Source organism: Pempheris klunzingeri, chromosome 7 (genome assembly GCF_042242105.1).
Source record: "Pempheris klunzingeri isolate RE-2024b chromosome 7, fPemKlu1.hap1, whole genome shotgun sequence".
Taxonomy (NCBI): domain Eukaryota; kingdom Metazoa; phylum Chordata; class Actinopteri; order Acropomatiformes; family Pempheridae; genus Pempheris; species Pempheris klunzingeri.
The window spans coordinates 23,767,708-23,795,549 of record NC_092018.1 but is presented as its reverse complement, the minus strand read 5'-3'; the positions used below and the strand labels follow the sequence as shown (position 1 = coordinate 23,795,549).

At 40.5% G+C, this 27,842-nt stretch overlaps 1 protein-coding gene across 1 annotated transcript; it reads left to right on the top strand.

The window, feature by feature from the left end:
* Positions 1–1,584: 1,584 nt before the first annotated feature.
* slc4a5a (solute carrier family 4 member 5a) lies at positions 1,585–27,702 on the top strand. Its single transcript, XM_070834131.1, has 25 exons — positions 1,585–1,642; positions 2,841–3,047; positions 6,258–6,387; positions 7,170–7,330; positions 9,590–9,739; positions 10,001–10,123; positions 10,881–10,936; positions 12,527–12,684; positions 12,794–12,881; positions 13,688–13,842; positions 14,037–14,168; positions 14,777–14,951; positions 15,680–15,813; positions 16,367–16,638; positions 19,112–19,146; positions 19,549–19,740; positions 20,156–20,269; positions 20,966–21,127; positions 21,364–21,542; positions 21,711–21,783; positions 22,262–22,330; positions 22,707–22,880; positions 23,399–23,572; positions 23,673–23,731; positions 27,537–27,702. Exons 1-25 carry the CDS (start codon positions 1,585–1,587, stop codon positions 27,700–27,702), a joined length of 3,396 nt encoding a protein of 1,131 aa, XP_070690232.1.
* Positions 27,703–27,842: the final 140 nt, after the last annotated feature.

The window sequence follows — 27,842 nt, the reverse complement described above, 5'->3', positions numbered from 1 at the left end:
TCCTATTTTATTTCTTTAGTTATTTGTTCATTACAGGTTCACAAACTATACAGTTTGTCCCCTAAGCCTGGACATAGTTGATGCATGAGAATGAGCCAAATCAGTAAAGGTGCTGGCTGTAAGAACTGCAAAGTTAGGTGACTCCTCTGTGTGGGTCCATCACTATAACGCAGCCTTTCACATTACACACGTCTATAGTCAGTTGATCCATTATTGATATGAACATTTCTATTAGTGCAGCATTTCCCTATATGTAATCCTTCAGAATACTAAAGGAAATAATATTGGTATTGTGCATGCTATTTCATTGGTGTAGCTCACTGAGACAGTCACTGTAACCATCATTTAATGTAGTATTTATATCTTATTCAAATTACTGTGAGTAATGTGAAAGGGAGTCACTGTTGTGGTTTTTACGGCTACACATTTGGTTCAGTCTCACCATTCTCACCAGTTCCATTTCCAGCAGCAGCAGGCAGATGTTCTCAGCAAAGGATACCCGTAAAATCCCAATGTACACTACCTGCCCATCAAATGGCAGACAGACAGCTGGTGAAGAGAGTAAAAATGAAAAACAAGCTTAAGAAAATTAACTGCACTTAAAAAAAGAGATTGAACAATGGGCTTACTTTCATTTGGCAACCAGAAACAACAAAATGTTCCAAATGAATGGTCCTCGCAGGCAATTGAATACTATCAGGGTTGCCATAACAGCTTTCTAAGGTCAGTATGTCAGGGAAGTGTGTGTGTGTTGAAGTTCTTTCCCCTAGCAGGTGGCAAAAATTGATTAATCCAACTTTTAATATTTTGGGCTGCCACTGCTAACTTAAGGCTTATCTTATCAGACATGTTTCTGTAAACCCTGTGCGCCGATGCTGAAACTGAACGATGATATCCATGCGTGCTGTAGTCTCTGCTTCTCTATACTTCTGTCACTTATATCCTTCAAGTGTCGAAATAACACTGTTTTCATCTTGTAATAACTGGCTCACTTTGCTGCCTGTCATGCAATAACTCCAGCACTTCATCATCATATAGGCATATTTAAATTCCAAACCTCATCTGGCCTGCCGTTCAGTACTGCAAATACAACTGTGAATGGCTATACTCCCTCTCCAATCCCTCTCCAGCAAGGACAGGGTGGCTCTAAACATTGCTGGTGGCATTGAATGTGTGAATTATTGCCATGTGCGATACTTTAGTCTCTCATTTGTTTTAATTATGTGCATTTCCATCGACTTGGCCTCCCTTTTAATTATTTTCTCATTGATCTGCACTGTTACCCAATATGCAGGTCAGTGAACAAGAGCTTATGCTGCTGTTGCTGTTGCTGGAGGCTCAAATACCAGAAATAGAGCAACCACTGAAACACACAGGCACACGTGTGCACAGAAATGACAACACAAATGACAATATACTGTACATGTACAATTGTGTGAAAAGGAAACACAGCTGCATAGGTAAAACACACATATTCACTTACACACATACATACATACAATTAACCACAACAAGAATGCACCACAACACACACAGTCCAGTGTAACCCGAACCTGACACATGTCTATCTTCCTCTATGCCAGGATGGAGCATGGAGACAGAGGGATGGGTGTCTCTCACCTTCGCTATGAGGAGGAGGAGGGTGAGTGTGTTCATATTTATGGTAGATCTATTAACCACTGTCCCTCTGCTAATAGAAACAGGAAATGTGTCTGTTAATATCATCATGTGACATTCAGCACACTAACCTATAGTTTCTAATTTGTTCTGAGTGTTTGTGTGGGGGACTGCTGTTAATGGGCTGCAAATGAGGACTGGAGATTGCTGGTGTCTTCATATGTATCTATGAGTGTGTGTTTGTGTGTGTTCTGTCCAATATTGGTCTGTTGTGTTGTATGCAATTTCAAACTGTACAGTTTTAAAACTTAATTGTCAGCAGATTATCAAACTTACCTACTATTGTTGTGCTCAGTACTCTGCGTTACACAGTGGTACCAAATAAATGTTGGGGTTTGCACCATTTCTGGAGCAATTTGGTGTGTTGCACTGAAAATCAGCTGTCAGACTTCGGGTCATACCTGCTGGAGCTGAGAAACTTGGTTCAGGCAGGGCTGCCATGCAAAATGTGGTCTGCTTAGTACAGGCCACACTGAGGCTGAGGCTTGAGGAGGAGGCTGCAGGCCTGTAACTGGACGGTCAGGAGTCAAGATGAGAAGTTAGAGAGAGCAAAGCAGGACTGGACCCTCAGGGGTCCAGGAGAAAAGTGTGAGAGAGAGAACTGGACTCTCAAGGGTCCAGAGGTGAAGTGGGAGAGAGCCAGAGCAGTGGGGGAGCTCCGGTTGTCATTGACCTGAGGTTGTGGGGTCATGTGTCACACACTGACCAATAGTGGCTGTAAATTTGGGTCTAGGGGTGCGTTTAGCACATATGTGTTAAACTAAAGGACTCTGGGAAACTGAAACATGTAGTCCTCACCATTTCTGGTGGGCCTAAAATCATCCAGGTTTGTGTTGCAAAACAGTGTTTGCACAAGCCAAACACTGAATCACTGAAAAGCTGCAGGACTGACTGATTCTGATTGGACTTTGTTTTGCTGTTATTCATGGAAACAATCCTCTGAGTATTAGATGATAGATTAAATATTAATATTTATACATTATATACTATCCGACAGAGTTACTGTCTATCAGTCAGCCTTTTGGGATCCTATTAAAACTTGTTCTTACAGTAAATTGCCATGTTTTTTTTACAGGAAGCTATCCTGGAGTTTCAGTTTTGCATTTAAATGAATGCAACCATTTGAGTCCACATTCTATTAACCATCCATTTTTTCCCCCCAGACCATCAGTCCATCTACATAGGGGTCCCTGTGCCTCGAGGATATCGACGTAAACGCAGGCGAAGGCGTTCCAGTCGTGAGGCTACTGACATGGACAGACGCTATAGCCAGCACAGACACCAAGAGCACGATCACTCCAGAGACATAGACATAGAGGAAGGACTTATGGATTCAAATGAGCAAAGTCTCCAAGACATCAACCGCACAAGTAAGTCAGTGATCAGATCAATTACATAAGATGATATGGGACGCTGAAGAAGCAAAAACCTTATTTGACATTCTTAACAGCAGTCTCACATCAAATCATCATGACTGCAGGCCTGGTCAGTTGCTGCAACAGTTTGATTGGCTACAGTGTAGTGCTTGAATCCCAACTCGTGAGGCTACACAAAGCGGAACTTATTCCGTACCCATAAGTTCAACAGAGTCAGGGTTAAAGGAGCATTCCACCAATTTTACATGTAGAAGGTGGTTTACTCATTGAGGTTAGCACTACTCAGCCAATGAAAACAGATATAGTGAGGCGGCTGTAGAGCAGGTCACCCACCAATCATTGGGTGTCCTTGGTCAAGATATTGCTCCTTTAAGAGCAACTTGCAGGTTTCCAATCAATATGTGGGAAAATGATCTAGAATCTAGATTTTCACAAAATATACTCATATAGTTGTTTTTGTGAAAGAATATTCCTCATCTGAAAAAGCCATACCAGAAGTGATGTAACATCAGGGAGAGTGTCAGATTTAAACAATAGAAATGAATTGATCTGAAGCAAAGTTTCATACTGAGGAGGTTGCAAATATCTATTCATACAACAAGATCAGGGACAGACTAGGATTAGAAGGAATATTGGTCTGAGAAATGCAGTTGTGGTGTGAGGAGAACTGGACAGGTTTAGCTTTAGCTTATAGATCACTAACGCTACACATATATATCATTGTAATGTCAAGCTCTAACAATATTAGCATTGGTTGTCTACTACCGGCCAGGAGTATTGATACTTACTCATAACAGAAAGTAAGGCGCACATGTATCAGCTTGTATGGTGTCTGGCAGTGCGTGATATAACTCCACGACTACTACTGGGGAGAGAGAGAGAGAGAGAGAGATCTCTGCCTCACACCGCCCCCTGTGGTGTCAGAATCATGCTCCCCATGAAAACGTTGTGTGCACTAAAGGAACAGCAGCAGCTTTCAGTAATACACGGTCTTGGCTTCGAAATCCCACCCTACACTTTTTTTTTTATTGCCCAGAACACAATCCTCCAGTCTAAAATGAGCACCACAAATGAACTGTGTTATTCGATGAGGCAGTGAAGTCTGCTCTCTTCACCTGCGCAAAACTCTGGACAGTGGACACCCTTATGTTACATCATATGACATGGTGTTGGGGAAAAAAAGAGCTTTGCTAAAGGCCACTTTCCCTTCGGAATTTCTGCCCTTATGTCTTGTAAAACCTGTTTGATCCTGCACTACCCTTTGAAATTGTCATTTTCAGACAAGGTTAAATATAAAATGTTCAGAAATATTCACCTGCAAGTTGCTGTTAAAGCTCTGCTTCATCTCGTGAATGTATGTGAATGGGTGAACGTAGTGTTAAAGCACATTGAACACAGTCCATTTGTAACTGATAAGAATATGTTGCCTTCTGTTGCTCTGGAGGAGCTATATCGAATCTGAGAAAATAACCCTGATGATCTTTTATTACAATGTCTGGACTTTAGGCTATACGTGCATAACATAGAACCTGTGGCATGTGAAGCTTGAAGACGTGGTTATTTAGAAGTCAGTGAAAGTCTAACAAAGTGAATTTCATTTTGAGAGATTCCGAATTTAGTGTTTTTGAGGGCTTGATCCATTCTAGGAACTAAAAGTCAGTATAGCACACTTTTCCAAAGTATACAACTGTCTTTTAGTTATGCATTATATAACACACAAACTGCAGAATAAAGGAAAAAGTGGTAAAAACAAAAAAAAAAAATAGGACATTGTTGTGGTTAGAAAATAAATAATGATGGAGATGAAAAAGAACGTTGTTGATTCTTAAGAAATTCCTTTCTCTCAGCCACTCACTGTTGTCCATTATTAAGAGAAAGCTGTGAACCACTTCAAATATAATTGTTGGTCCTCATTTTGAATGATGTGGTCTGAATGTGGCAAGTAACGTTGCGTTCAACAGCTCAAGCGAAGCATGGTGTATATAACACATTGTCTTCACGTCTTTTACGTCAAAGATTTAGCAAAAGCTGTCCAGCACTGGCACAGGCACGAACCGGATCGTCTCATTACTATTTTGCTGCAATCATCAACCTCGTGCTTTTGATTCGATTTTGCCTCATGGCAGCAGTTTTAACGATGAAGAGGAGTCGTCTGAGACACAGTCTGAGGATGTGAAGCCTCCGTTTCAGGTTGGAGTAATGAGTAGTCTCCCAGAACACTGCTGGTTTGGTTTTTAAAGACTTTGACTGAGAAAGTTGTCCACCTTGCTGAATCGATGTTGTGCATCAGTCGGCAAGGCTGCAGACGTATTTACTCTGTCTGGACCGTATGCAATCAAGAAGTCTTTTTGGAGTGTTTGGGCTTCAGAGCGTGATTGTCTGTCATTAATGCAATAAGTGCCATTACCAGTGAGAGAATTGAAGCAGGGACGTAATGTACAAGACAGCAACAGGAGTAAACAGTGAGGGGTGAGGGGAAATAAACAACTTGGAGAGCAATAGAAGGAAAATAGACTCTGATGATGCTCATTCTGAGAGGAAGAATGAAGAAAGCTCTCATTGGGCTAGGTGGAGCTGGTGGACTAAATAACTAACTCTATCTCAAACATATTGTTTAAAAGGTGAATGATAAATGTTGTATTTCACAGATTTGCACGGTGGATTTCAAAATCACTTGCGATTCAGAAAAAAAAAACCAACATCTAAGTGGAACTCACAGTTAGTTGCTGTCAGTAATGCATTTCAATATAATTGGCTCACCCTATGTACAGCTCAGTCCATAAGTTAACAGCGCCATGACCAGCTGATAGCTCATTGCCCTGCAGCACCATTCAAGAGCATGGGATCCAATCCAACCTCCATAGCAATGAAATGGATCGCAAATACACGGAGGCTCATTATTGAATACCTATAATCAGGTAGTAAGTTGTGATCTGGATGTAGGCTAGACATTGATTTCAATGTTTGAGATTACTTTTTACATTCATAAGTCACAGGTCAGTTTGATTTGACCTGGTTGTCCGGCAGAGAAGCTGCGGATTTGAAATGCTACAGGTCACATGAAAGCCATGTAATTATTTTGTCTTTTAAACTTTATGTTTTAGGCAAGTTTTCTGATCCTCGGGCCCTTAAACCCTGTTAAAACTGTCTAAAATCATATCACACACTGTAAAAATGTCTAAAACATTCTTTCATTCTGTCAAGTGTCTCCGGCAGCCGAGCGGCTACGTTACATCCTGAATGAAGACGATGACATGCCCACACCAACGCTCTTCACTGAGATGGACACTTTACAGCGAGAAGGTGACGAGCTGGAGTGGAAGGAGTCTGCCAGGTGGTTGACTGCACGCACACACAAATTCCAGCACAGACATGCTTCAGAAATACAATTGATCTGGTTTCTGCTTTGCTTTTGCTTCAATGTTTAATCAGGAGCACATCCCCTCAACACATGACCCAGCTTGTCCAAAAACACATCCTGTATTAGAATCTCCAGCAAAATATGTTCGTACTCAACACTGCCCCTTGAAATAGTCTGCGGCGGCATAGGCCATTTTCATGGCAGACATTTTGTCTTCAAACACACGTGTAACCGTTGTCAGTAAATAAGAATAAGACCGACTTTATTTATCCTGGAGGAAATTGTTGTGCCAGAGTGCGATACAGAGGTCGTCACAACAATACAAAATATTAAAATACAAAACTGAACAGAAACTTAGACACAATAAAATACAATTAAATTAAATAGTCTGTCCCTTTTTAAAACAAAAAGTACAGATTGAAAAGTACAAATAAAGGAGGCATGGATTACTGAGGCAGTTAAACACAAGGAAGCCATCATTAATGTTATCAGTTCCCTCTTTGACAAGTCAAAATGTCTGCTGCAAAAAGGGTTCAACTGCAAATATAAAATGTTTTAAATTAGGCACCTTAATCCAAAGAAATCAATCATAAAACAGTCATAATGTGACATGTCTGGCAGCTGCCAGCTCAGACCACAGGCATGCATTTTGCAGTGGGCGCCCCCAGCAGAGCCGAAGTTCCAATCTCAAAGAAGTCTCCACACTTGGGCATTCCTCACCTATTCCTTCGCTCTGTGTGTTTTGCTGCCATTAGGTGGGTGAAGTTCGAAGAGAAGGTGGAGGAGGGAGGAGAAAGGTGGAGTAAACCACACGTATCCACACTGTCCCTGCATAGTCTTTTTGAGCTCAGGACGTGTCTCCAGACGGGAACAGTGCTGCTGGACCTGGAGGGCTACTCTCTGCCTCAGATCGTTGGTGAGATGTTCGGCATTTAACTCCTTTTATGATGATTGTATCTCTCATTGATTGTCAGAATAATATCTGTTCTGTTTCATTTCAGGGGCATCATTTTTGCCTGGTGTATTTTTGTGTATCATAATATTAGCTTGATTACCCGGCCGGTAGCGCAGTGGATAATTGTGCATGCCATCGGCCTGGGGAACCCGGGTTCGACTCCCTCCCAGTCCCGGCTACCAAAAAAGGGGCGAGGGTTTCATCAGGAAGGGCATCCGGTGTAAAAAACTAATGCCAAAATCTACAAGCGGATCATCCGCTGTGGCTCCAGCTGGAAGGGAGCAGCTGGAAAAAGGACAACATAATATTAACTTGTTTGTTAACCAAACAATTCCTCCCTAGTTTAGTAGTGAACTGCACAGATAATCAGCTGTTTTCTCTGTTGTTCCAAATCTAAATTATTTCAGTACACTCGATGGATGTTAAGCTCCTTTTAAAAAAAAACCCCAAAGTGCAATATTGGGTTCGAGATGAGCCAGGCTCAGGTAGAATCAGTCAGCAGCAATCCCAGCTATACGACCTAGGGCATGATGAGAAACGCTTAGTCATGCCCACACCACATCCACACCACGTTTTATAGAAAATGCTCATTTTCTGCGCAATTGTAATATTTAGTGCTACATTGTATGTCTCATGTTGTGCAGTGAAAGTTTAATCTGTTAACCCAAACAGTGTCAGTATACATTGTATACATCTACACTGTAGATTAATATTGAAGACATCAAAACTATGAAGGAGCACATATGGAACTGTGTAGTAAACAAAAATTGTTCAACAACAAATAGTTTTATACTTTAGATTGTTCAAAGTTAGCCGCCTGTTGCTTTGATGGCAGCTGTGCACCCTCAGCTTCATGAGGTAGTTACCTGGAATGATTCTCAATCAGCACCGTGTGCCTTGTCTAGAGTTAATTTGTGGAATTTCTTGCCTTCTTATATGTGTTTGAGAGCATCGGTTGTGCTGTTTGAAGGTAGGGTTGGTACATAGTCCCATAGAGTAAAGAGCCCCATTCGACTACTGTTCTAATCCATTTTATGACAAGAACCACTAAACTGAGCAAAGAGAAACCACAGTCCGTCATTCCTTTGAGACATGAAGGTCCGTCAGTCTGGAAAATTTCAAGAACTTTTTACCTGTGCTGTATATCTTGTGTGGTTGATAATAATATTAATGGGAAGCCCTGTCCAAAGTCTGTATGTAGCCATGAGAATGTTTGAACAGCTTGCAGATGTTCTTGACTTATCACTGCTGGTAATCTCCACTGACTGTATTCTATATTATACTGGCTGTTTTCACCACCTAATAAACCAGGGGCCAATTTGAGCCACATAGTACAGCATTGATATTTGAATCTAAATAATATCTATATGAATGTAAATATTTCATGGTTCCTTAGTTAGCTGGTTAGGTAGCCACCTATGTTAGTTTCAGTAATCCTTTGGCTGGCTACTGAGGCTAATAGGCTGACCTATATTTGTAATCTAAACTACTGTATCACGTAAAGGTTTACTATATGAATATCCTTTTTAACTTTCCTTGTCATTAAATGTTGAAAGTTTGAGAGGGACAGCTGCCAACTCGTGCTTTTAGCACTTTCCATACTGCTCACCACATGCCAAAACGGAAGCTGCAGACGCATTAGTATGGAGTGGTCAATAATGAATTAGACAATCAATAGAAAAGGAATCAGTGACAGCGGTTACAATATTTGCAGCAAAATGAAACAACACCTAATAGTTAAAATGAAACAAGATGGAATGAAAATGTTTTTGAAGCCTCGATTATTAACTGTTGCCTGTTTGCTCTCAAGTTAATCATGATGACGATACACAGTCGTGCAGAGAAGTTTATTCAAATGATTTGTCTATTGCTCTTATGAAGGCTGAGGGATCTGCATTAAACATAGAAAGCAACCAGTCATTCTTTACACTGAACACCAAACAGTGCTTAAGTGCTTCTAAAACTCCCAAGCAGTGTGACACTATGTCATTTGGTGGTCATTTTAATAGTTAATCAAAATGTACATAGGATTATGAATTGCTCTACAATATATTATACTGAGGACTAGAGCCGTTTTCTCTCTACAGGACTGTATGTATGTTAATGCCTTCTACATAAACTGAAATGTGTATGAAGGTAATAAACTACAGTGCTTCAGATGGGCAACGCTGGATGTCTGGGACAAATTTTCATGTGAAATATAAATGTGTCCTTTTCCAGATGACATAATCGAGAGACAGATAGAGGAAGGCATGATATCTCCCGAACTAAGAGAAAAGATCACTTTTGTCCTGCTAAGGAAACACCGACATCAGACGAAGAAGCCGATCCACCGCTCGCTAGCCGACATTGGAAAGTCTTCTTCTGCCAGTGAGTCTCCAGCTCTGTAGCTTTCAGAAGTGATCATTTAGCTCTATGATAGTTCACTGACCTAAAGCTCTGACAAAGTAGTAATTATAAGGTCAACATTGCTGTGTTTCTCTCTTTTACTCTGAATCATTTCCATGATTAATGATACTACATACAATATTGTTATATCTCATTATTATATCTCACCTGTACAGGCAAATACTCAAACATCACCTCAGACTGCTCTGTTACTGTTTGTATCTATTTCTGATTCCCTTCCAGACCGGAATGTAGGATCCCGAGGTGGACAATATCCGGGGCCAGGTCCAGGGCCAATGACCAACTTAAACCGATCCACAGAGGACCTCGGCATGAAACAGCAGCCTGCCAGCTACGGCCGCCTGCGTGAGTGTTTGTTTATTGGTTCACAGTTTGTGATGTCAGCTCACATTGTGAATTATGGCCAAAAACATCTCTCTCTGTTTCTCTGACTTTAAGATTAACAATGTTTGGTTCGGTTTTTATTTATGCAAAGCCTCTTTTGCTTTGACCATTGTCTTGTTGCACAGAAAAAGCTTAAATAGTAACAGAACTCTAAAAATAACTGTCACCCAGCAGCTTCGATAGAGATACTCTTGCCATTATTTCATGATTGTTTGGTTACATATTCATGAAATGAAAATTAATACATATATTGACTGACTACAGTCAAAAATGAATCTCCTTCTTAATAGAGGTGGATGCAATTTACTGCTCAAAATCAAATCCACATATTTGTTTACTGAAAGGCCAGTATCAACAAGAAAGATATGTTTAAGTAAGTAATTCATACTGATAATGCCAAACACATCAGTGATCATCAAACCCCCCTCACCCTCAAAATTCAAAAAGTCCTCAAAATTCAAATAGTACTCACTCCCTTTTGGGGAAAAAACATATATTAGAAGTAACGGCTTATAAAAACTTTGGCCTTCAGCAAGACAAGATTTCCATCTCAACAAATTGCTGTAAGAAGCTGTTGGATTTTCCAAGAGGTCCCTCATCTTCAGCTGGCATTTTAAAAGTATCTGTTGTATTCAACAATGTCGTATCATAAATGATATACAATATGTAATAGCTTGTAATTAATGTTAATTCATGTTCTTTTTGTTTTGTACTCAAGGTCACGCACAGAGTAGGAGTATGAATGATATTGCAGATACTCCCAGCACAGACCAGGTGACTCATTGAAATATTCTGCACAAACTTAAATATTAGAGAGTGATGTTCAATAATTTAATAGAGACTTGATTACTTCCACTTCAGGATTTCCTCAGAATGAGTGTTTAATGTTTGCAGGGATTATCATTCAGTATATTAATAATAGCCACATTCATGTTCTTATCTTTTATAATAGCAAAATTTTATTCCGCATGGAAGCAGCTCTGGAGTATACACTCATTTTCCACTGTGCTACTTCCGATTGCCCATCTCATGTCCCTGGTCAGGCGTGTTGTATTGATGTTTCACTGGAGTGGTGAGAGTCAGCTCTGTCCTAAGTGTCATCTTTCATTGCAATTGCCGCTGAAGGTGACAGCTAGTGATAGAGGAAGCGTGCAAACACATAACTCACCTATTTGTGGAGCCAGAGCAAAAAAGTGGCTTAAACCCAGTGATGCATGCTTGGACAGATGCAAGGCTGTGCTCTTGTTGCTTGGATTAGGCTCCTGGGCTTTGAGACAGCCAGGCCTGGATTAAGTGTCATTCACAGTGATGACAAATGTACAAAAATAACTGAATGAGATTTTGTTCAGTGAGTTAGCGATGAACTTTATTTGCCAGTAGAACTATGAGGATGAATGCTGGCTATCTAGTGAGTGGTTGGCAAGATGTTCATATTGGCTCTACAGTAGGTCACATGTGACAATGGACAAGTGGTAGTTTGTTACTGTGTGTTTGTGCGCGTGCCACATCTGTGTCAATATTGAGCTGGCACTGGGAAAAGCATGGATCTCATTGTCAAGTCCGCGTGCTTGGCCCTCACATGTAGGCACAGATTCAGGCTGTGGGTTATTGTCTAAACTCAATATTGAGTGTCGTGCTGAAGTCCAATTTCCTGTCGCACCTTTATATGCATTCAGATCCCTCTTTCGGTGGCAGCTGTGTCAGCCTACATTTGTTTTTGCCTCTCTGAGTGCTGCTTGGGGTGGTTATCTCGATCATCTCGTTTTGATGATACTCTCCCAGACTAATCTGCTTGGTTTAGAGAGTCTGTTAGAAACAAATAATGAGAAGATGAAACCGTGGGACTGGATCCCCGTAGAGAGATCCTGTCATTGCACCCACGAATACTGAAAGAATCAACACCTGTAGGGCTGCAACTAGCAATTATCGATTAATTGGCCATTTATTTTGTTGACGGAATGTTTTCTCTATGAAATGTCAGAGAATAGTAAAAATCCCCATTATAGCAGCACCTGAGGTTTAAACAGAAAATTTAGGTTTTTCAGTGGTTCATTGAGGTGGATGAGGTGCTATATAGCACCACAGCATACAAAGTGACTATATAGTTCTTTAGAGGTTCTCTGCTGGTTGTTCAGTTTAGTTGCAGCAAATCCTCACTGATATATTTTTTGCCAAATTAGAACACATATGAAACAAAATATGAAGAAGTAATAAATGTAAGAAAAAGCATTAATGCAGCAAAGGAGAAAGAGCCCATAAAATCTGAATGGACCATATTTGATGGGCCATAGGAATAGCACAAACGCTGCCAATAAAACATGATGTCATACCATGTTCTCTCTTTTTCCATCCACTTTCCCGTAGCTAAAAAATAAATTCATGAAGAAGATTCCCAGAGATGCAGAGGCATCCAACGTCTTGGTGGGGGAAGTGGATTTCCTTAGCAAACCCTTTGTAGCCTTCGTCCGCCTGGCTCAAGCTACAACACTAGGAGGTCTGACCGAGGTCCCTGTTCCCACCAGGTGAAATGATCAGCAATGTCTTCTTCTGCCTTCTTCATCCTCACTCACAAACACCATTTCACCTGCCATCTTAGCGCAGATGCTTCACGTGTGTCTCATCACTTTACAGATTCCTGTTTATTCTGTTGGGACCACAAGGAAAAGCCAAATCGTATAATGAGATCGGCCGAGCTATAGCGACCCTAATGGTGGATGATGTAAGTGTCTTGTCGTCGTGTTTTAAAACTGATACTGTAACATGCCTTCTTCATTAGACACCACGCACTGACGCTTTTTCTGTGAATGCGTGGGAAGAGAGAGGCTGTGAGCTGGAGATGAGGTAAACATGTATGCTATTGTGTTGCTGATTGTTAAACATCAGTTAGGAGCAGGGTTTCCGTTGGGATAATCAGCCATCAACCCATGGCTTATTAATGGGAGCGTTTTTCTTGCTACTGAATTCAATTTTAGTTGTTTTTACTGCTTCATACATCATTAAGCATGTGCTAAATGTGCTATTTTATAGTAGGTGCAAGTAGTAAAGACACAGGGTGTTAATTTAAACTGAACTTGCTTAAACCCAGGCTGCTAAACATACAAAAATAGTATGTTTATCAGCCACAATCAAACATTGACAGCAAGGTTAGTGGTTAGTAATCTTAGGATGACCTCTATTATAATCTAATCTATATACTATATCTATATATATAGTCCAATCTCCCCTCTTACACCCCATTCCCACCCTGCCTTAAGAAGAGCAGGACATTTACATTATGTGATGTTATTTCTCACTTCTCAGTTGTTTATTCTATTTCAAAATAGCATCAAAAAAAGATTTGGTCTAACATACTCAGCAATGCAGGAAGCACATATGGACAACTACAGATTGTTTTTTTACAGAGACTGTTTTTTAGCTGCTTGGCTCTAGTGATGGCAATATGTTTGTCAGTTGGTCCATAATTTTGGTCCATCTTCAAATATCTCAACAATTATTTCCCTGAACTTCTGTCTGTCCCCCCCCCAGCTCTTCAGTGATGTAGCCTACAAGGCCAGAGATCGGGAGGACCTCATCGCAGGCATTGATGAGTTTTTGGATGAGGTGATTGTGCTTCCACCAGGAGAATGGGACCCTAAAATCCGCATTGAGCCACCCAAGAAAGTCCCCTCAGCTGACAAAAGGTTTTACCGTCCACCTCAGTGATGCACATGAAGCTTCTCTGCTTATTTGTTTGTGACACAGTGAGAGATATACCTACAGCAATTGTATGAAGTTAAACCTGTACCAAAATCAAGTACAATACAAGTACAATAATGCATCGAAAGCCCCCATGCAATATGTAATCCCAATTGTGCCTTATATATGTTTTCTGCAGGAAGTCAGTGTTCTCCTTAAATGAGTTGGGGCAAATGAACGGTACAGCCGGAGGAGGAGGAGGAGGCCTGTCTGAGGATGAGGAGATGCCGGTGCAACATGAGCTCGGAGAGGAGCTGGCATTCACCGGACGGTAGGTCGTGCCACATGGCAATCTGCTGAGAGGTTGGATCGAACGTACCCTGACTCTGGCATGTGGAGATAATATTTGAATACGAATAGATTAAAATGTGGCAAAGCGGAAAAAATGTTAAAGTACATATTCAACTCTACATTGAGTACTTAAGCTGGTTAATCTGAGTTTCAGCTGTGCATAAAACATGAGTCAATAAAGCCAAATCTTCCACCTCTCCAGAGCAGGAAATGTAGCATAAAATGAGATCTAGAATGTGACTTTACCGTGATTTAATCTTCTAGTCTTTTTTTCCAAAAGGTTTGGTTAGTACAAGTTGAATTGTGGAAATTAAATATTGGAAGTGTAGGTTTCAACAGTGAGCAAATTCATTTTAGCAAAGCCAAAACACATTGCAGGGGTGTCTTGTTAAAGTGATGCAAACAGGCAGACACTGCCTGATATGTGTGTCATATCAGTTCAAATCATTGTGAATGATCTTATCTACTCAAGGGAATTTGCAGCTACTTTAGAGAAACTTCTATGGTAACCTGAAAAGTGGAACATGTGAAGAATCCTAACCACTGTGTGTGTGTGTGTGTGTGTGTGTGTGTGTGTCTGTACAATAGCTTCTGTGGTGGTCTGTACCTGGACATAAAGCGAAAACTGCCGTGGCTACCTAGTGATATCTATGAGGGTTTCCACATTCAGTCCATCTCTGCTGTGCTCTTCATCTACTTGGGCTGCATCACCAATGCCATCACATTTGGCGGCCTGCTGGGAGACGCAACAGACAACTACCAGGTGAACCAGAGTGCCAGACTCCATTTTTGTAGTCAGTTTAAATCAACTTGGTTTATCAACGAGAGAAAGTACTATGCAAGCTAAGCTAATTAGCAGCTTGCTCCATTGTACGTATACGAGAGTGATGTTGATCTTCCCATCTAACTCCCAGCAAGGAAGTAAAAAAAAAAAGAAAAACACCTAAAAGTTATGACACAATTTATTTGTTGAAAAAGGTGTATATATTTGCTATGGGTGCATGATTCTTGATATTATGTCTGGTTTGTCCATGATGCATAAATGTGTCCAGTGCTACTGCATGCCTAGATTATTACTGCAGCCAAGTCACATTCACATTTAACATGACATTTGAAGTCTACAATAAACCAACACAGGCCAGTAGCAGCATTAGGTTAAAATCAACTGGTGTTGGCCGAGGAAGCTGTGATTTGTGTGTCATATTTATCAGAATAGATGAGATATATCTACAGTCTGCACCTATGCACAGCTAGTTTGCCAAAGGAGTGGTACTGTTTTGAATGAATACCTTCGTACCAACACGAACATATACACACTCACGTATACACCAACTCACAGATGCACACACAACATCTTGACCCCTTGTTTAATGTTTAATGCACTCACACACCAGCCACTTCATCACACACACACTTTCATTTACAGACTGCTGTCTTTCTCCTTGCTCTGCTTGTGTGTTTATTTGAACACCTCTCTCTGTCATCCAACAGGGTGTAATGGAGAGTTTCCTGGGCACAGCTCTGGCTGGCTCTGTCTTCTGTCTCTTCAGCGGACAACCCCTCATCATCCTCAGCTCCACTGGACCCATCCTTATCTTTGAAAAACTCCTCTTTGAATTCAGCAAGTGAGCCTCTTTAAAGCCAAATGGTTATGCAGTAGACAGACGTAGCGGGATTACTGTTGTGTTGTCGATACCCTCTTTAATGTCAGTTAGAGGGTTTTTCTCATAATCCCATTAAAGAGAAAAACACAACTGAATCTCTTGTTCTTCAACGTGTCACACAGAAGTGTATGATATGTGTTTTGTATGAGATTTGTTTTAAAAATCTGGACTTTGGTGGCTGTCAAAGTCTTTTCTAGCTTTATTTCATTTAGGTTTGAATTCAAAACACATCCACTGATTGTCAGACTTGCTTAGTGAACAAAAAGACGGATTCTTTCACCTTCATTTCCTGGATACTTTGTCTAGATGAAAGTTGGGAATGTGCGTAATTGACTAGAAAGCTCTGAAGTTTACAAATAGCAAAAAAAAAGGCATTTCTTCCAGCAATGATTGCGTCAAAGTACCCGCCAAACAGCTGTGTAATGAAATTCTTCCTAGCCGTATAGTGCAGGCTAGTTAGCTGGCTGTTTAATACCATATCTCACTATGCTCACTCTGCTTCTCACTCCCAAAGGAACAATGGCATAGATTACATGGAGCTGCGTTTGTGGATCGGCATCCACTCCTGCCTGCAGTGCTTTATCCTGGTAGCTACAGATGCCAGTTACATTATCAAGTACATGACGCGCTTCACTGAGGAGGGCTTCTCCAGCCTCATCTCCTTCATCTTCATTTCCGATGCCATTAAGAAGATGGTGGGCTCCTTCAAATATTATCCCATTAACACCGACTTCAAGCCTGACTATGTGACCACCTTCAAGTGTGAATGCATAGCCCCAGACCCAAGTGAGTTCAACCCTTACGGCTTAGGGAGGTATCCTGGGATTATCCACTAGCAGTCTGTGTAGTAGCTCATTTGACGTTTGTTAGGCTAACTCCCCAGGCAGGCGCTTGTAGTGGAGGATAAAACCAAGTGTATATACCAAACCCTTTATTGTGGGGAAAATGTCATAAAAATGACATAACAGTATAGCCATCTGAGTAACTGCTATATTACTTGAGGAAATTAAGGTTCAAGCTGCACTAAACAGCAATTATCTTAACATTTATTGTTCAGTCTAACTGGAACTGAGAGCGGAGTCCAGTTCTCAGTCATTAGTGGCTTTAACCGAATTTTTCCAAATCTACTTTTGTTGCCAATAAGGTGCTAATTGCATGCGCATTACTACCAACCAAAGCATACCAAAGGATTATGGATCCATTTCCAGGCCACTGGTTCCAACTCAGCTATAAAATCAACCTGCAAAGACATACACTACTCACAAAAAGTTAGGGATATTCGACTTTCAGGTGAAATATATGAAAAATGTAAAAAGTTAATGCTACAGTGATATTATATCATGAAAGTAGGACATTTAAGTAGAAGCATGCAATGGTGATTTTATTCATCTTAAACAATTTATTGAAAGAAAAGCTAACAACAGTGGTAGGTATACCACAACAAAACATTTTCAGTGTCTCAATAAATTGGGATGTGGCCAAACGTCCACTCCTCTCCTTTCTGTGACTCTTCCAGTCTCTGTATCACTGTTACAACCTCCTGATGACACTCTGTGACCCTCTAAGCTCAGTGAACACCTCCGTCTGAGGACTTCCTGTTTGAAGCTAGTTAGGTGTCGTCTTGGTCTCATGATGTCAGAATGTGAACAGCATGATGAGGAGGACTGTTTAAATACCAATTCTAACTGAAGCAGGAAATGTATTGGTGGATTCATGGATCAAACCTGTTGTGAATGTTGCTGTTAAGCTTCTTGTTAGAGAACAGCAACTTGTGCAAAAAGTACTGAAACACTGAACAGTTGGACATGTGCATTCAAAGGTTTAGAGAAGGTCACATTAAGTTCACCTGGAAAGGTTAGAATGCATTTTAGGTTCATCCTGAAATTTCACCTGAAAGCCGAATATCCCTAACTTTTTGTGAGGAGTGTGTGTTGTTGTAGAGTTACTGAGAGTAGACTGTGACCATTTAGCTGCATGTTTTTTTTTTTTTTTGCTTTAAACTGCAATAATACAGCTGCAAGTAGAAGCTGTTTTGAAAGCATCAGACAACATCCAAGATTGTTGGCAGCCGATTAGCAAGAAATGCCGTGAAGTCCATGAAGTTGTATATCTCAAGCTTCTTGCAGGCCGCAAAATGCAACGTTAGGTCAAGTGAGGCTAAAGAAAAACATTGCATAATTGTTTTTGTGGAAGTATAATTGAGTTTTTGGTTTTATTTGTGGTTGCCTTTTAACCCCTTACTGCCTGAATTTATTTACAATTATATAAAAAAATTAATTATTTGTGTTTTTGCATTCAAGCAGATGCTAAATTAAGTGGAGATTGTTAATTTGAATATAGCATAGCATAGACCAGTACAATATAATAATAGTATAATAAAATATTTATGTATATACGCATAGAATATATAGATATTTATTTATGTATTTATGTATGTATGCTTCTATGTATATATAATGTATACATAGAAGATGCATCAACCGGCATTAGTGGGATACAGAGGCCACCTCAGATGCATCAAGACCGGAAGAGGTTTGAGGCGAATTCGCGACAACAGGCAGCAAGGGGTTAAGCGCAACTGCTCAATTGGCTGGGCCAATATACAGTATCAGCTGATATTAGCTTCTTGCATATATATGACATTGGCCTGATAAGTGACAGGAAGTTTCAGTGCAGAAATGCCCGGTATATGTATGTCATTTAGAAACAATTTCAACACTACATAGTTTGTTCACCAGATAAACATTTAGATAGACATTTATTTTTCTTGATCACAATTCTTCTAATGATATTAGAACCAAATGTAGAGGATCAGAAATGATTCTTTATCTTATGTGTTTATGTAACAAATAGTTTGGGCCAGCATATCACTGATTTTTAGACAATCCAATATCTCAAGTATGTCATGTATCTGTGAAATCTGTAAATTAAGTTCCATCATAGTCATTTCTAGTAACCTGTTGACTATTTTTCAAAATTGCAGTCATTACAGCAGACATAGATTTCTGTAACTGATTTGTCTCTCGTTCATTTTCCTCCATGCGCAAACAATTTGGCCGCCATCTCTTGCAAGTGAGTACCTCCTTGTTTGTCTGCATAGGCCTTGGAGTGCTCTCTGCAATGTCCAGAAGCTGGATTCTCATTATGTTTTGTACTTCTCTGTTTCCTTCCCTTCATTTCTTTGTCTAATTTCCTCCTCGTGTCCGTCTGTCTCTTTCCCATTCACAAACGGTGGCTGCAATGATCGTCAATGGTTTAGTTCCAATGCCAGATAACAGCTCTAGTGTCTCTGGGGTAAGTGCTTGTTTTCCTTCAATTTTCATTTTTCGCCTCCATTTTTTGGTGCATTGAATTTTAAGCTGAATGTCTGAAAGGCTCCCTCAGCTTTTCTCAGAATGAATTACAGGGGATGTTTTGAAACCCAAATAACAACACTGGTAGAAAAAAGGTAAATGGTTTGCTTACAGTCAACTCGTGTATCGGCTCTGTCTGACAAACAAGTCGCTTTGTTCTCCTCTTTCTCTCCTTTGTTTGTTTCTCACCATTTATCCCATCATCCTCTCTCATTCTCTCTGGATTCTGACTTCGCATCCATGCCGACAACGTTCGCTCTGTCTGTGTTTACGTTTTCCTCTACATCTTTGTCAAAACACTTCACTCTTCTTGTCTCCCCACCGCTGCCACCCACCATCTCAGTTGAATGTGACAGCTCTGGACTGGAGCCAGCTGAGCAAGAAGGAATGTCTGACATACGGAGGATCTCTGGTCGGAAAGTCCTGCAAGTATGTTCCCGATCTGGCTCTCATGTCCTTCATCCTCTTCTTCGGCACCTATTCCATGACAGTCTCCCTCAAGAAGTTCAAGTTCAGCCGTTACTTCCCCACCAAGGTGAAATAGTTATTTATGTGTCTTTCATGAACAGCTCATTTTAAGCCACTTTGGATTTCCTTCTGCATAAAATTTTTTTTAATTTTAATGACTTGAATTATTAATTGCACTGCAAACTTTTAGAATATTTTTTAATGTTTATATTTTTGTTTGCTAGCTCTCAGTCTTCCACTTCACAGCCATTGGTGACACATTGCTATACTATATCCTGTCACTGACAATGACTGTCAATCAGTGAAATAGCAGGAATGTATGGAGTAAACCGTTGCCCATGTGCTTGTGTATGTGCATGTGCATCCTCGCGGTCAGGCACAGCTTAGCTTCAGTATTAATGAGTTGCTTATCAAACCTCGTCTCTGCTTTTAGTTCAGAAATGTATTTCTGTTTTTCATTTAAAACTGTTCTTTCTCCCTAGTTAAGGAAACTCATCAGTGACTTCTCTATCTTCATGTCCATCATGACGTTCGTGGGGCTTGATATGTTGATGGGACTCAAAACTCCAAAGCTAATCGTCCCCACAGAATTTAAGGTATTAGTTAGTCATTTTAATTCTAGTTTGATATGGAAATAAAAAGTCTTTGCAGCACAAACTAAAGCAAATCACGGCATTTAAAATTATTGCTGATGATTTACAATATTCTTTTGGTTGACAAACAAATTATAGTTTCAAATTTTGGGAAATACACTTATTCTCTTTCATACTGAGAAACAATTGAGAAGATGCCAGTCTCTATTCCATTAAATATGAAGTTGGAATCATGAAACACTTATCACGCTTATCATGGCACCTAGTCTGGCACTTTAGAAAGATACAAGAAAACCTGCATGCAAACCTCAAGCTTGTGGTTTGAAGAAGGGTTAATGCTGCATAAATTCTTGGTTTGGAGGGGTCACATCCTTGGAGTTACTGTGAAGCCAACCAGCAGAGACTCCACTGCTTCCAGTCATGTGTACCTGGTATTCTTTTCCCCTTATGTTTCTAAATGTCTAGTTCAGCACCACTGTACACTACAAGCTCAATACTAAGCATATAGTTAAATGAATACCTCTCTGACAGTGTCGATCAAAACTCAAAAAGCATATGAGCATATTTGTCGAATGATTCTGTTAGAACCAGTGAATGTGTACGTACAATGTTCTTATCTGTCTAAAATGTTCATGTACCACTGTGGAAATGAAATGCTCAGCTGTTGTGGAAATAATGTGACCTTTCATCTCCCATTAGCCAACTCGGCCAAATCGTGGCTGGCTGGTGATGCCATTTGGCAAGAACCCCTGGTGGGTTTATCTGGCCAGCTTCGTCCCAGCCCTCCTCGTCACCATCCTCATCTTCATGGACCAACAGATCAGCGCGGTCATTGTTAACCGCAAAGAGAACAAGCTTAAGGTAGGTACAAATAAAAAAGGTAATGATAAAAGCTCATATTAAGTCAGAATTTTTAATTATTTATTATTATTTTCAATGAATTATAAAATCCGATTTTCGCATGTTGCCACTCCTGATGTATTGTACTTTGATTTAATCAACATATCAAATGTATTTGTTAAAGAAAAAAACACCACAGTGTAACATCCCAGCCTCAAGAGGTCTCACTGGTGATCTATATCTGGTTTCCCCTGCAGAAAGGCTGCGGCTACCACTTGGATCTGTTCTGGGTGGGCGTCCTGATGGCTGTCTGCTCCTTCATGGGCCTGCCCTGGTATGTCGCTGCCACTGTCATCTCCATCGCTCACATCGACTCTCTGAAGATGGAGAGTGAGTCGAGTGCACCCGGAGAGCAGCCTCAATTCCTCGGGGTCAGGTTTGTCCACAGTAAAATAACACGGAATAGCATCATAATCCCTTTAGCCTGCCACTTGCAATATCACAGACTGACAGAAACACTTCAAAAGTCCTTTGTTGGTGAAATAGAGAGAAACCTTGTGAAATTGACTTGGCAGACTCTTGTGTATCTCTCATCAATGTACAGAGAGCAAAGAATGACAGGCGTTTTGGTGTTTGCTCTCACTGGGGTCTCCATCTTCCTCGCTCCAGTACTTAAGGTATGAAGTACACAGTGCATCCCCTACTGTATATCTATATTAAGGTTACTCTCCCCCAATGACTGAAAGGCTTAAAGCCTGAACAGATGCTTTCTGGACAATCTAACTTTTTTTGTTTTTGTTTTGTTCATATTAGTGGTTGTTTCTCTTATGATCCTCTACTCGTCATCAGAGTTGATCATCTGTATTGTTATTTCCACCACATCACCACGGTTCCACAAAGTGTTCAATATTGAGAATGAAGAAATGATTTTTAAATGAATAGTAGAGTTGAGTTTTAATTGTTCTTGAATTATTTCTCTCATATGTTATACAATATATTCAGTAGATTATTTATTCCAATCATTTATTTATTTGATAATTAGAATATTAACCATCATAATAGTTTTTATGACATATATATCTCTGGCTATAGTGTTTCTAACTGTCTAAACTATGACTATAATAACATGTATAATGGCCATCCTCCTGCTTTTAGTTCATCCCCATGCCTGTCCTGTACGGTGTCTTCCTCTACATGGGCGTAGCTTCCCTCAGTGGAATCCAGGTACGCTTAGTGCTAGCTGTTGATGTTGTTTCTCATGTTAAATTGACGCAGGACATTTTGCTTATTGCTTTTTTGAAAGCACTCAGAAAGCAGTTTATTTAAAGGTAGGCAGACATGATACGTAATGTCAGTACAGACCACAGAGACAACAGAGTCACATAAAAAAGCAATTTCACACACGCATTTAGATCAGTTGGAAAATCCTCTAGCTTCCCTAAGGATCCCTCCATCTAACTGCATAGGAAAGCTGAGCTGCATAAAGAATTCCGCCAAATAATTTGGGATTAATTATTCATATAGGTCTGCATGTAATTAACCAGTGCCACTCAAACCTTTTATTCTTCTCTTCCATGTGCCCCCTCGTCATCCTCAACAGTTTTGGGACAGGATTAAGTTGTACATGATGCCGTCCAAGCACCAGCCTGACTTCTCGTACCTCCGTCATGTTCCTCTGAGGAGGGTTCACCTGTTCACACTAGTCCAGATCATATGTCTAGCTGTCCTCTGGATCCTCAAATCCACCTTCCTGGCCATCATCTTCCCTGTTATGGTATGTGATGAATTACATTTGCAACACAGCCGCTGATGAATCCAGTGTTGTTGTATTGTGAGTGGAGGAAAGTCGCAGTTGTTTTGAACCCCTTTGAACAAAAGGCTCAAATTATCAGATAATTTTATGTAATTTGGTAGCAAAACACATGAAATTAAGGTTTTTATGAAGGCATCCGGGATGCTTTGAAGATGCTCAGATGTGTTGCTGCTAAAACAATGCAGCCCCAGACCGCACATAGACACTATAGATACAGAAGTGAGATTAAACCAGAATTTTCTAATTGAATATCCATATCAAAATTGATTGTGAGGTGTTCATGAATTTAAAGAAACATGACATGAGGTTTAATGACAATTTTAAAGAGTGTAAATGTTAAGGGAGGACGTGATCTGATTTCACGCTAATGTCCTTTACAAACAGCATCAAGTTAGTTCAGACCATAACTGGGATAAGAGATGAATGTTAATAGGAGTTAGACCCTGTGTGCCAGTTTATCTCTGTATCGAACCCTTCAGATCCTGGGGCTGATGGTTGTCCGGAAGATGCTGGACATGGTCTTCTCCCAGCACGACCTGGCCTGGCTGGATGACCTCCTGCCCGAGAAAGAGAAGAAAAAGAAGGATGACGCTAAGAAAAAGGGAAAGGAGAAGGAGAAGAAGAAGCCCAAACCAAGCGACAGCGAGGAAGAGGTGAGAAGCTCAAGCTTCTGCTGACCTCTGCAGGAAGGATGCGTCATGACACAGTTTTCCATTGATCTGTGTGTGTGTGTGTGTGTGTGTTTGCTTGCAGGACAAGTGCCAGGGATACTCCACCTACTCACCCAGCTCAGAGTCAGACTTGGATCGCAGGTACTGTGTCCTCAAACTGCACATCCCCTACAAAGATCTCGTCTATCCTGATGTTGTACAGTCTCAGTGGGGAGCGTACTGCCAGCCTGCTGCCACACACAGCGCTCTTTAACTCACATACACATCCTCTGTTACATAGATGTAGACCCAGATTTGGTCCCATGTGTATGGGAAATGTAGTTGGCACAAATAAAAAGGGTTAGTTCACAAAAATTACAAAAAGAAAACTTATTTATTTATATCTATATGTCAAGTGAATGTAGAGTGTGTGGGGCAATTCTAGGTGGAGTTTGTACGTTCTCCCCATGCTTGTGTACTCCAGCTTTTCAAAGACACGCAGGTTAGGTTAATTGGTGACTCTAAATTGCCCTGTGTGAGTGATTGTGAGTGAAAGTGGCTCTATAAGTCAGCCCGGTGGTTAACTGGCGACCAGTCCAGGATGTACCCCTCCTTTAGCTCCAATGTCAGCTGGGATTGGCTCCAGCCTCCCCGCAACCTTTAATGGATGGATTATATGTCTAGGCTCTGACTTCATTGCTCCCTACAAGGAAACGCCGAGCAGTAGATTAGCAGTTTTAATAAGTGGGCCTAATGCTACAACAAGCAAGTGACAGCATGTTGACTAATGTGGCAGCAGGCACGGCAGTAAAAGACTGACTAAAGCATTGGTGGCTTAACTACACTGCCATGATTGAAAGGAAGCTTTAGACATACACTACTCACAAAAAGTTAGGGATATTCGACTTTCAGGTGAAATATATGGAAAATGTAAAAAGTTAATGCTACAGTGATATTATATCATGAAAGTAGGGCATTTAAGTAGAAGCATGCAATGGTGATTTTATTCATCTTAAACAATTTATTGAAAGAAAATCTAACAACAGTGGTGGGTATACCACAACAAAACATTTTCGGTGCCTCAATAAATTGGGATGTGGCCAAAGGACGTCCACTCCTCTCCTTTCTGTGACTCTTCCAGTCTCTCTGTATCACTGTTACAACCTCCTGATGACACTCTGTGACCCTCTAAGCTCAGTGAACACCTCCGTCTGAGGACTTCCTGTTTGAAGCCTCCAGTGTTGAGGTGCTGCTGATCAGTTGTTAGGTGTCATCTTGGTCTCATGATGTCAGAATGTGAACAGCACGATGAGGAGGACTGTTTAAATACCAATTCTAACTGAAGCAGGAAATGTATTGGTGGATTCATGGATCAAACCTGTTGTGAATGTTGCTGTTAAGCTTCTTGTTAGAGAACAGCAACTTGTGCAAAAAGTACTGAAACACTGAACAGTTGGACATGTGCATTCAAAAGTTTAGAGAAGGTCACATTAAGTTCACCTGGAAAGGTTAGAATGCATTTTAGGTTCATCCGGAAATTTCACCCGAAAGCCGAATATCCCTAACTTTTTGTGAGGAGTGTATGTTGCAGAGTATATCACACGAGTATAACAGCCTGAAGTACAGCGTTGGCTCCACGTTATTCATCCACATTTTGAGATGTCTACCTCTGAGATTACTTCCTCCACCCCAATACACCGGAGGTGATGGGATTTTGTGCGTGGTGCTCATTGCAATGAAAAAGTATATTTCAAAAATGAGAAGAAACAGTGTCCCTCCCTGTTATACTATATTATTAGACTATACTGTACTATGTAATCCACAGAATACATCAAATTTCACTGAAACAATAGAAAATAGTTCAAATGAGTGTTTACAGTGAGGTCTGTGGTACATTGTTTCTCTAAAGACTACAAACTAAATTCTATTCATCTTTACTATAATAAAGTAGTAACTGAAATTTACGAGGCAGATATTAAAAACCTGCACATCTACAACTCAAACTTTTTGCATGGCTAGTTTGGACAACAGGTAAGTTGTAATATGATTTTTGTAATTTTCGGCGAACTGACCCTTTACATCTTAATTCAATTTAAAGCCACAAAATGTTTGCTCCTTTCATCAAACATGAACTTATTATTTCAGCCTGACATCTGTCAAACACTGGGGTAGAACACAGTAGCATGAAAGTAGTCCACACGTGCCCTTATTTTGTCATCGTGTTGCAAACATTATATTATGGTGCTTCTAATATTTTTCCCCCAGAAAAACAAACAAGTATCTTACCTCTGTACAGTGTTATTTACTTACGAGTTGCTTTATTGTTTTATTACTCTCCCACAAGAAACAAGAATTTACCTGTCAGCACAGATTTTCTCATTTCTTCGATTTTCAGAATAAATGTAAATGATATACATGGTCACTTTTGTGGGTGGACACGTGTGCGCAGATTATTTACACCAAACATTGTCCTCAGAGTCTAGTTTCCTCTCCTTGTCACGTTTCGTGCTCAGTCTCCTTTCCATGCACTTTAAGGCAATGCAGAATGTTACTGTAATGTGATTAACTGTATAATCCTGCTGCTGCTCTACCTGCACCGCGTGATCAATGTCTCATCGTAAAGGCACTGCGCTACCCTTTGTAAAAACAATTCAGTATATTGTAACTCTTCACTCATGTGTGTCGTTAGTTTGAGTTTGAAATGCATGCACTACAGTTTGCTCTGTGTCTCACAGCCACTGGTCAGGTTTCTTTATTCAGAATAACAGTGACTTTAAATAGATGAATAAAAAGTGTGGTATATTAAGTCTGCTGTATATCTAGTGCATGAAGAGCATTTACTGTAGGCCAGTCAATATACAACTGTATAATCATCTACATACAATAAGCAGCATTGTTTTGGTTGTTTCTTTTTCCCCAATTCGCTGAATCTCTAGCAAATCAGTCTGTGATGCTCTCACCTGCATTACCTAGCGTTTTGCTCTCTAAACTACCCTCACATGGAACCGCAGCAGATTCAATGGAAATGTTTGCATTGAAAGTGCAGCTGATGAAGCTATTTCTGGTAACATTCGTTGAATGTGCTCAGCATTATGCACAAATACACAATACTCTTTTCTTTCCTTTGTTGGAGACTGAAAATTTTCATAATTGCCTATCATCTGCATTGCTGTGAAAGAGGCATGGTTTGGAATTGACAGTGGGATTAAAATGAAATTGTTTTGTGAGAGTGTTGTCAATCGTGGATTTAGATAGAAAATTACGCTCTGTGATTTTCTGTTATTGTCATTTTTATAGCTGGGTGGATTGCATTTCTATCATCGAACCTTACAAATAAGTTGTCAGTATATTAACCATAAGCTTCCAAATAAGGTTTTGTATTCAGTCATTTGTTGAGCAAATAATGTTACTAATATAGGAAAAATCTGGATGGTTGTTGGAAGTCCTGTTGTCAAATTCAAACTAAAAACAAAACTGGACTATTGAAAATTAATATTTATTCATTTGATAAAGTGCAGCCATTAATGTAAAGTCGTGATGTACTGTAGGTTGCATATTACCACACATTACATTTTCTGTTCACTTTTGGGATCAGAACTCCATCAGTGTCTTCCTTTTTTAATTTAAAGATCATTTGGCATCAGGTAGAAATAACTGCTCCACTGCTAAAACACTATCAGACAAGGTTAGAAAATGTGGCTTGATCTTTGCAACCTTCACTCTGAGACCGACATTTTTTTTACAAAGGACCACTTTTCCCAGCCTCAAAGTCACCAGTCTCAGCCTCAGTGTCCACAAACAAGCAGCACCACAGCAGCTCATCTCACACGTCTACTAACGAGCCACTGTAGTGTTTAGCTTGTGTCACGGCGCCACACGGCCGAGCTCCTCCACCCTCACTCAGACTCAGCCCCTCAGAGTTTTTGGCTGTAGGCGTGTATGGTAATTGGAGCTTGCCCTTCCTCAGCATCACGCTCCACCTGAAGATCTCCTGCCCATCATCTCCGGCCGTGCCAATGGGCCGAGGGATGGCCTGCCCCGTGCCTCAGGTTAAGATCGAGATGGAGTCTGACTACGACTCAGACATCGACCACCATCGCCCTCGGGACATGAGCAGTGAGACCACGTTGTGAAGCTGAGACTTGACAACTTGTTGACAGAACAGCGCGCAACTGGGTGTGTGCAAAATACTTGCTGCGCCCAGTGACGGTACAGCGTGGCACAGACTGATGGCAACGCCTAAAGTGACACCTGCTGTGATTAACAGACTGGC

Bases quoted from the DNA above. Each gene is read 5' to 3' on its own strand.
- slc4a5a (XM_070834131.1), top strand. From the start codon at position 1,585: ATGGAGCATGGAGACAGAGGGATGGGTGTCTCTCACCTTCGCTATGAG. The intron at 9,740-10,000 runs GTGAGTCTCCAG...ATTCCCTTCCAG, and splicing joins TGGAAAGTCTTCTTCTGCCA to ACCGGAATGTAGGATCCCGA. The intron at 21,784-22,261 runs GTATGAAGTACA...TCCTGCTTTTAG, and splicing joins TCCTCGCTCCAGTACTTAAG to TTCATCCCCATGCCTGTCCT.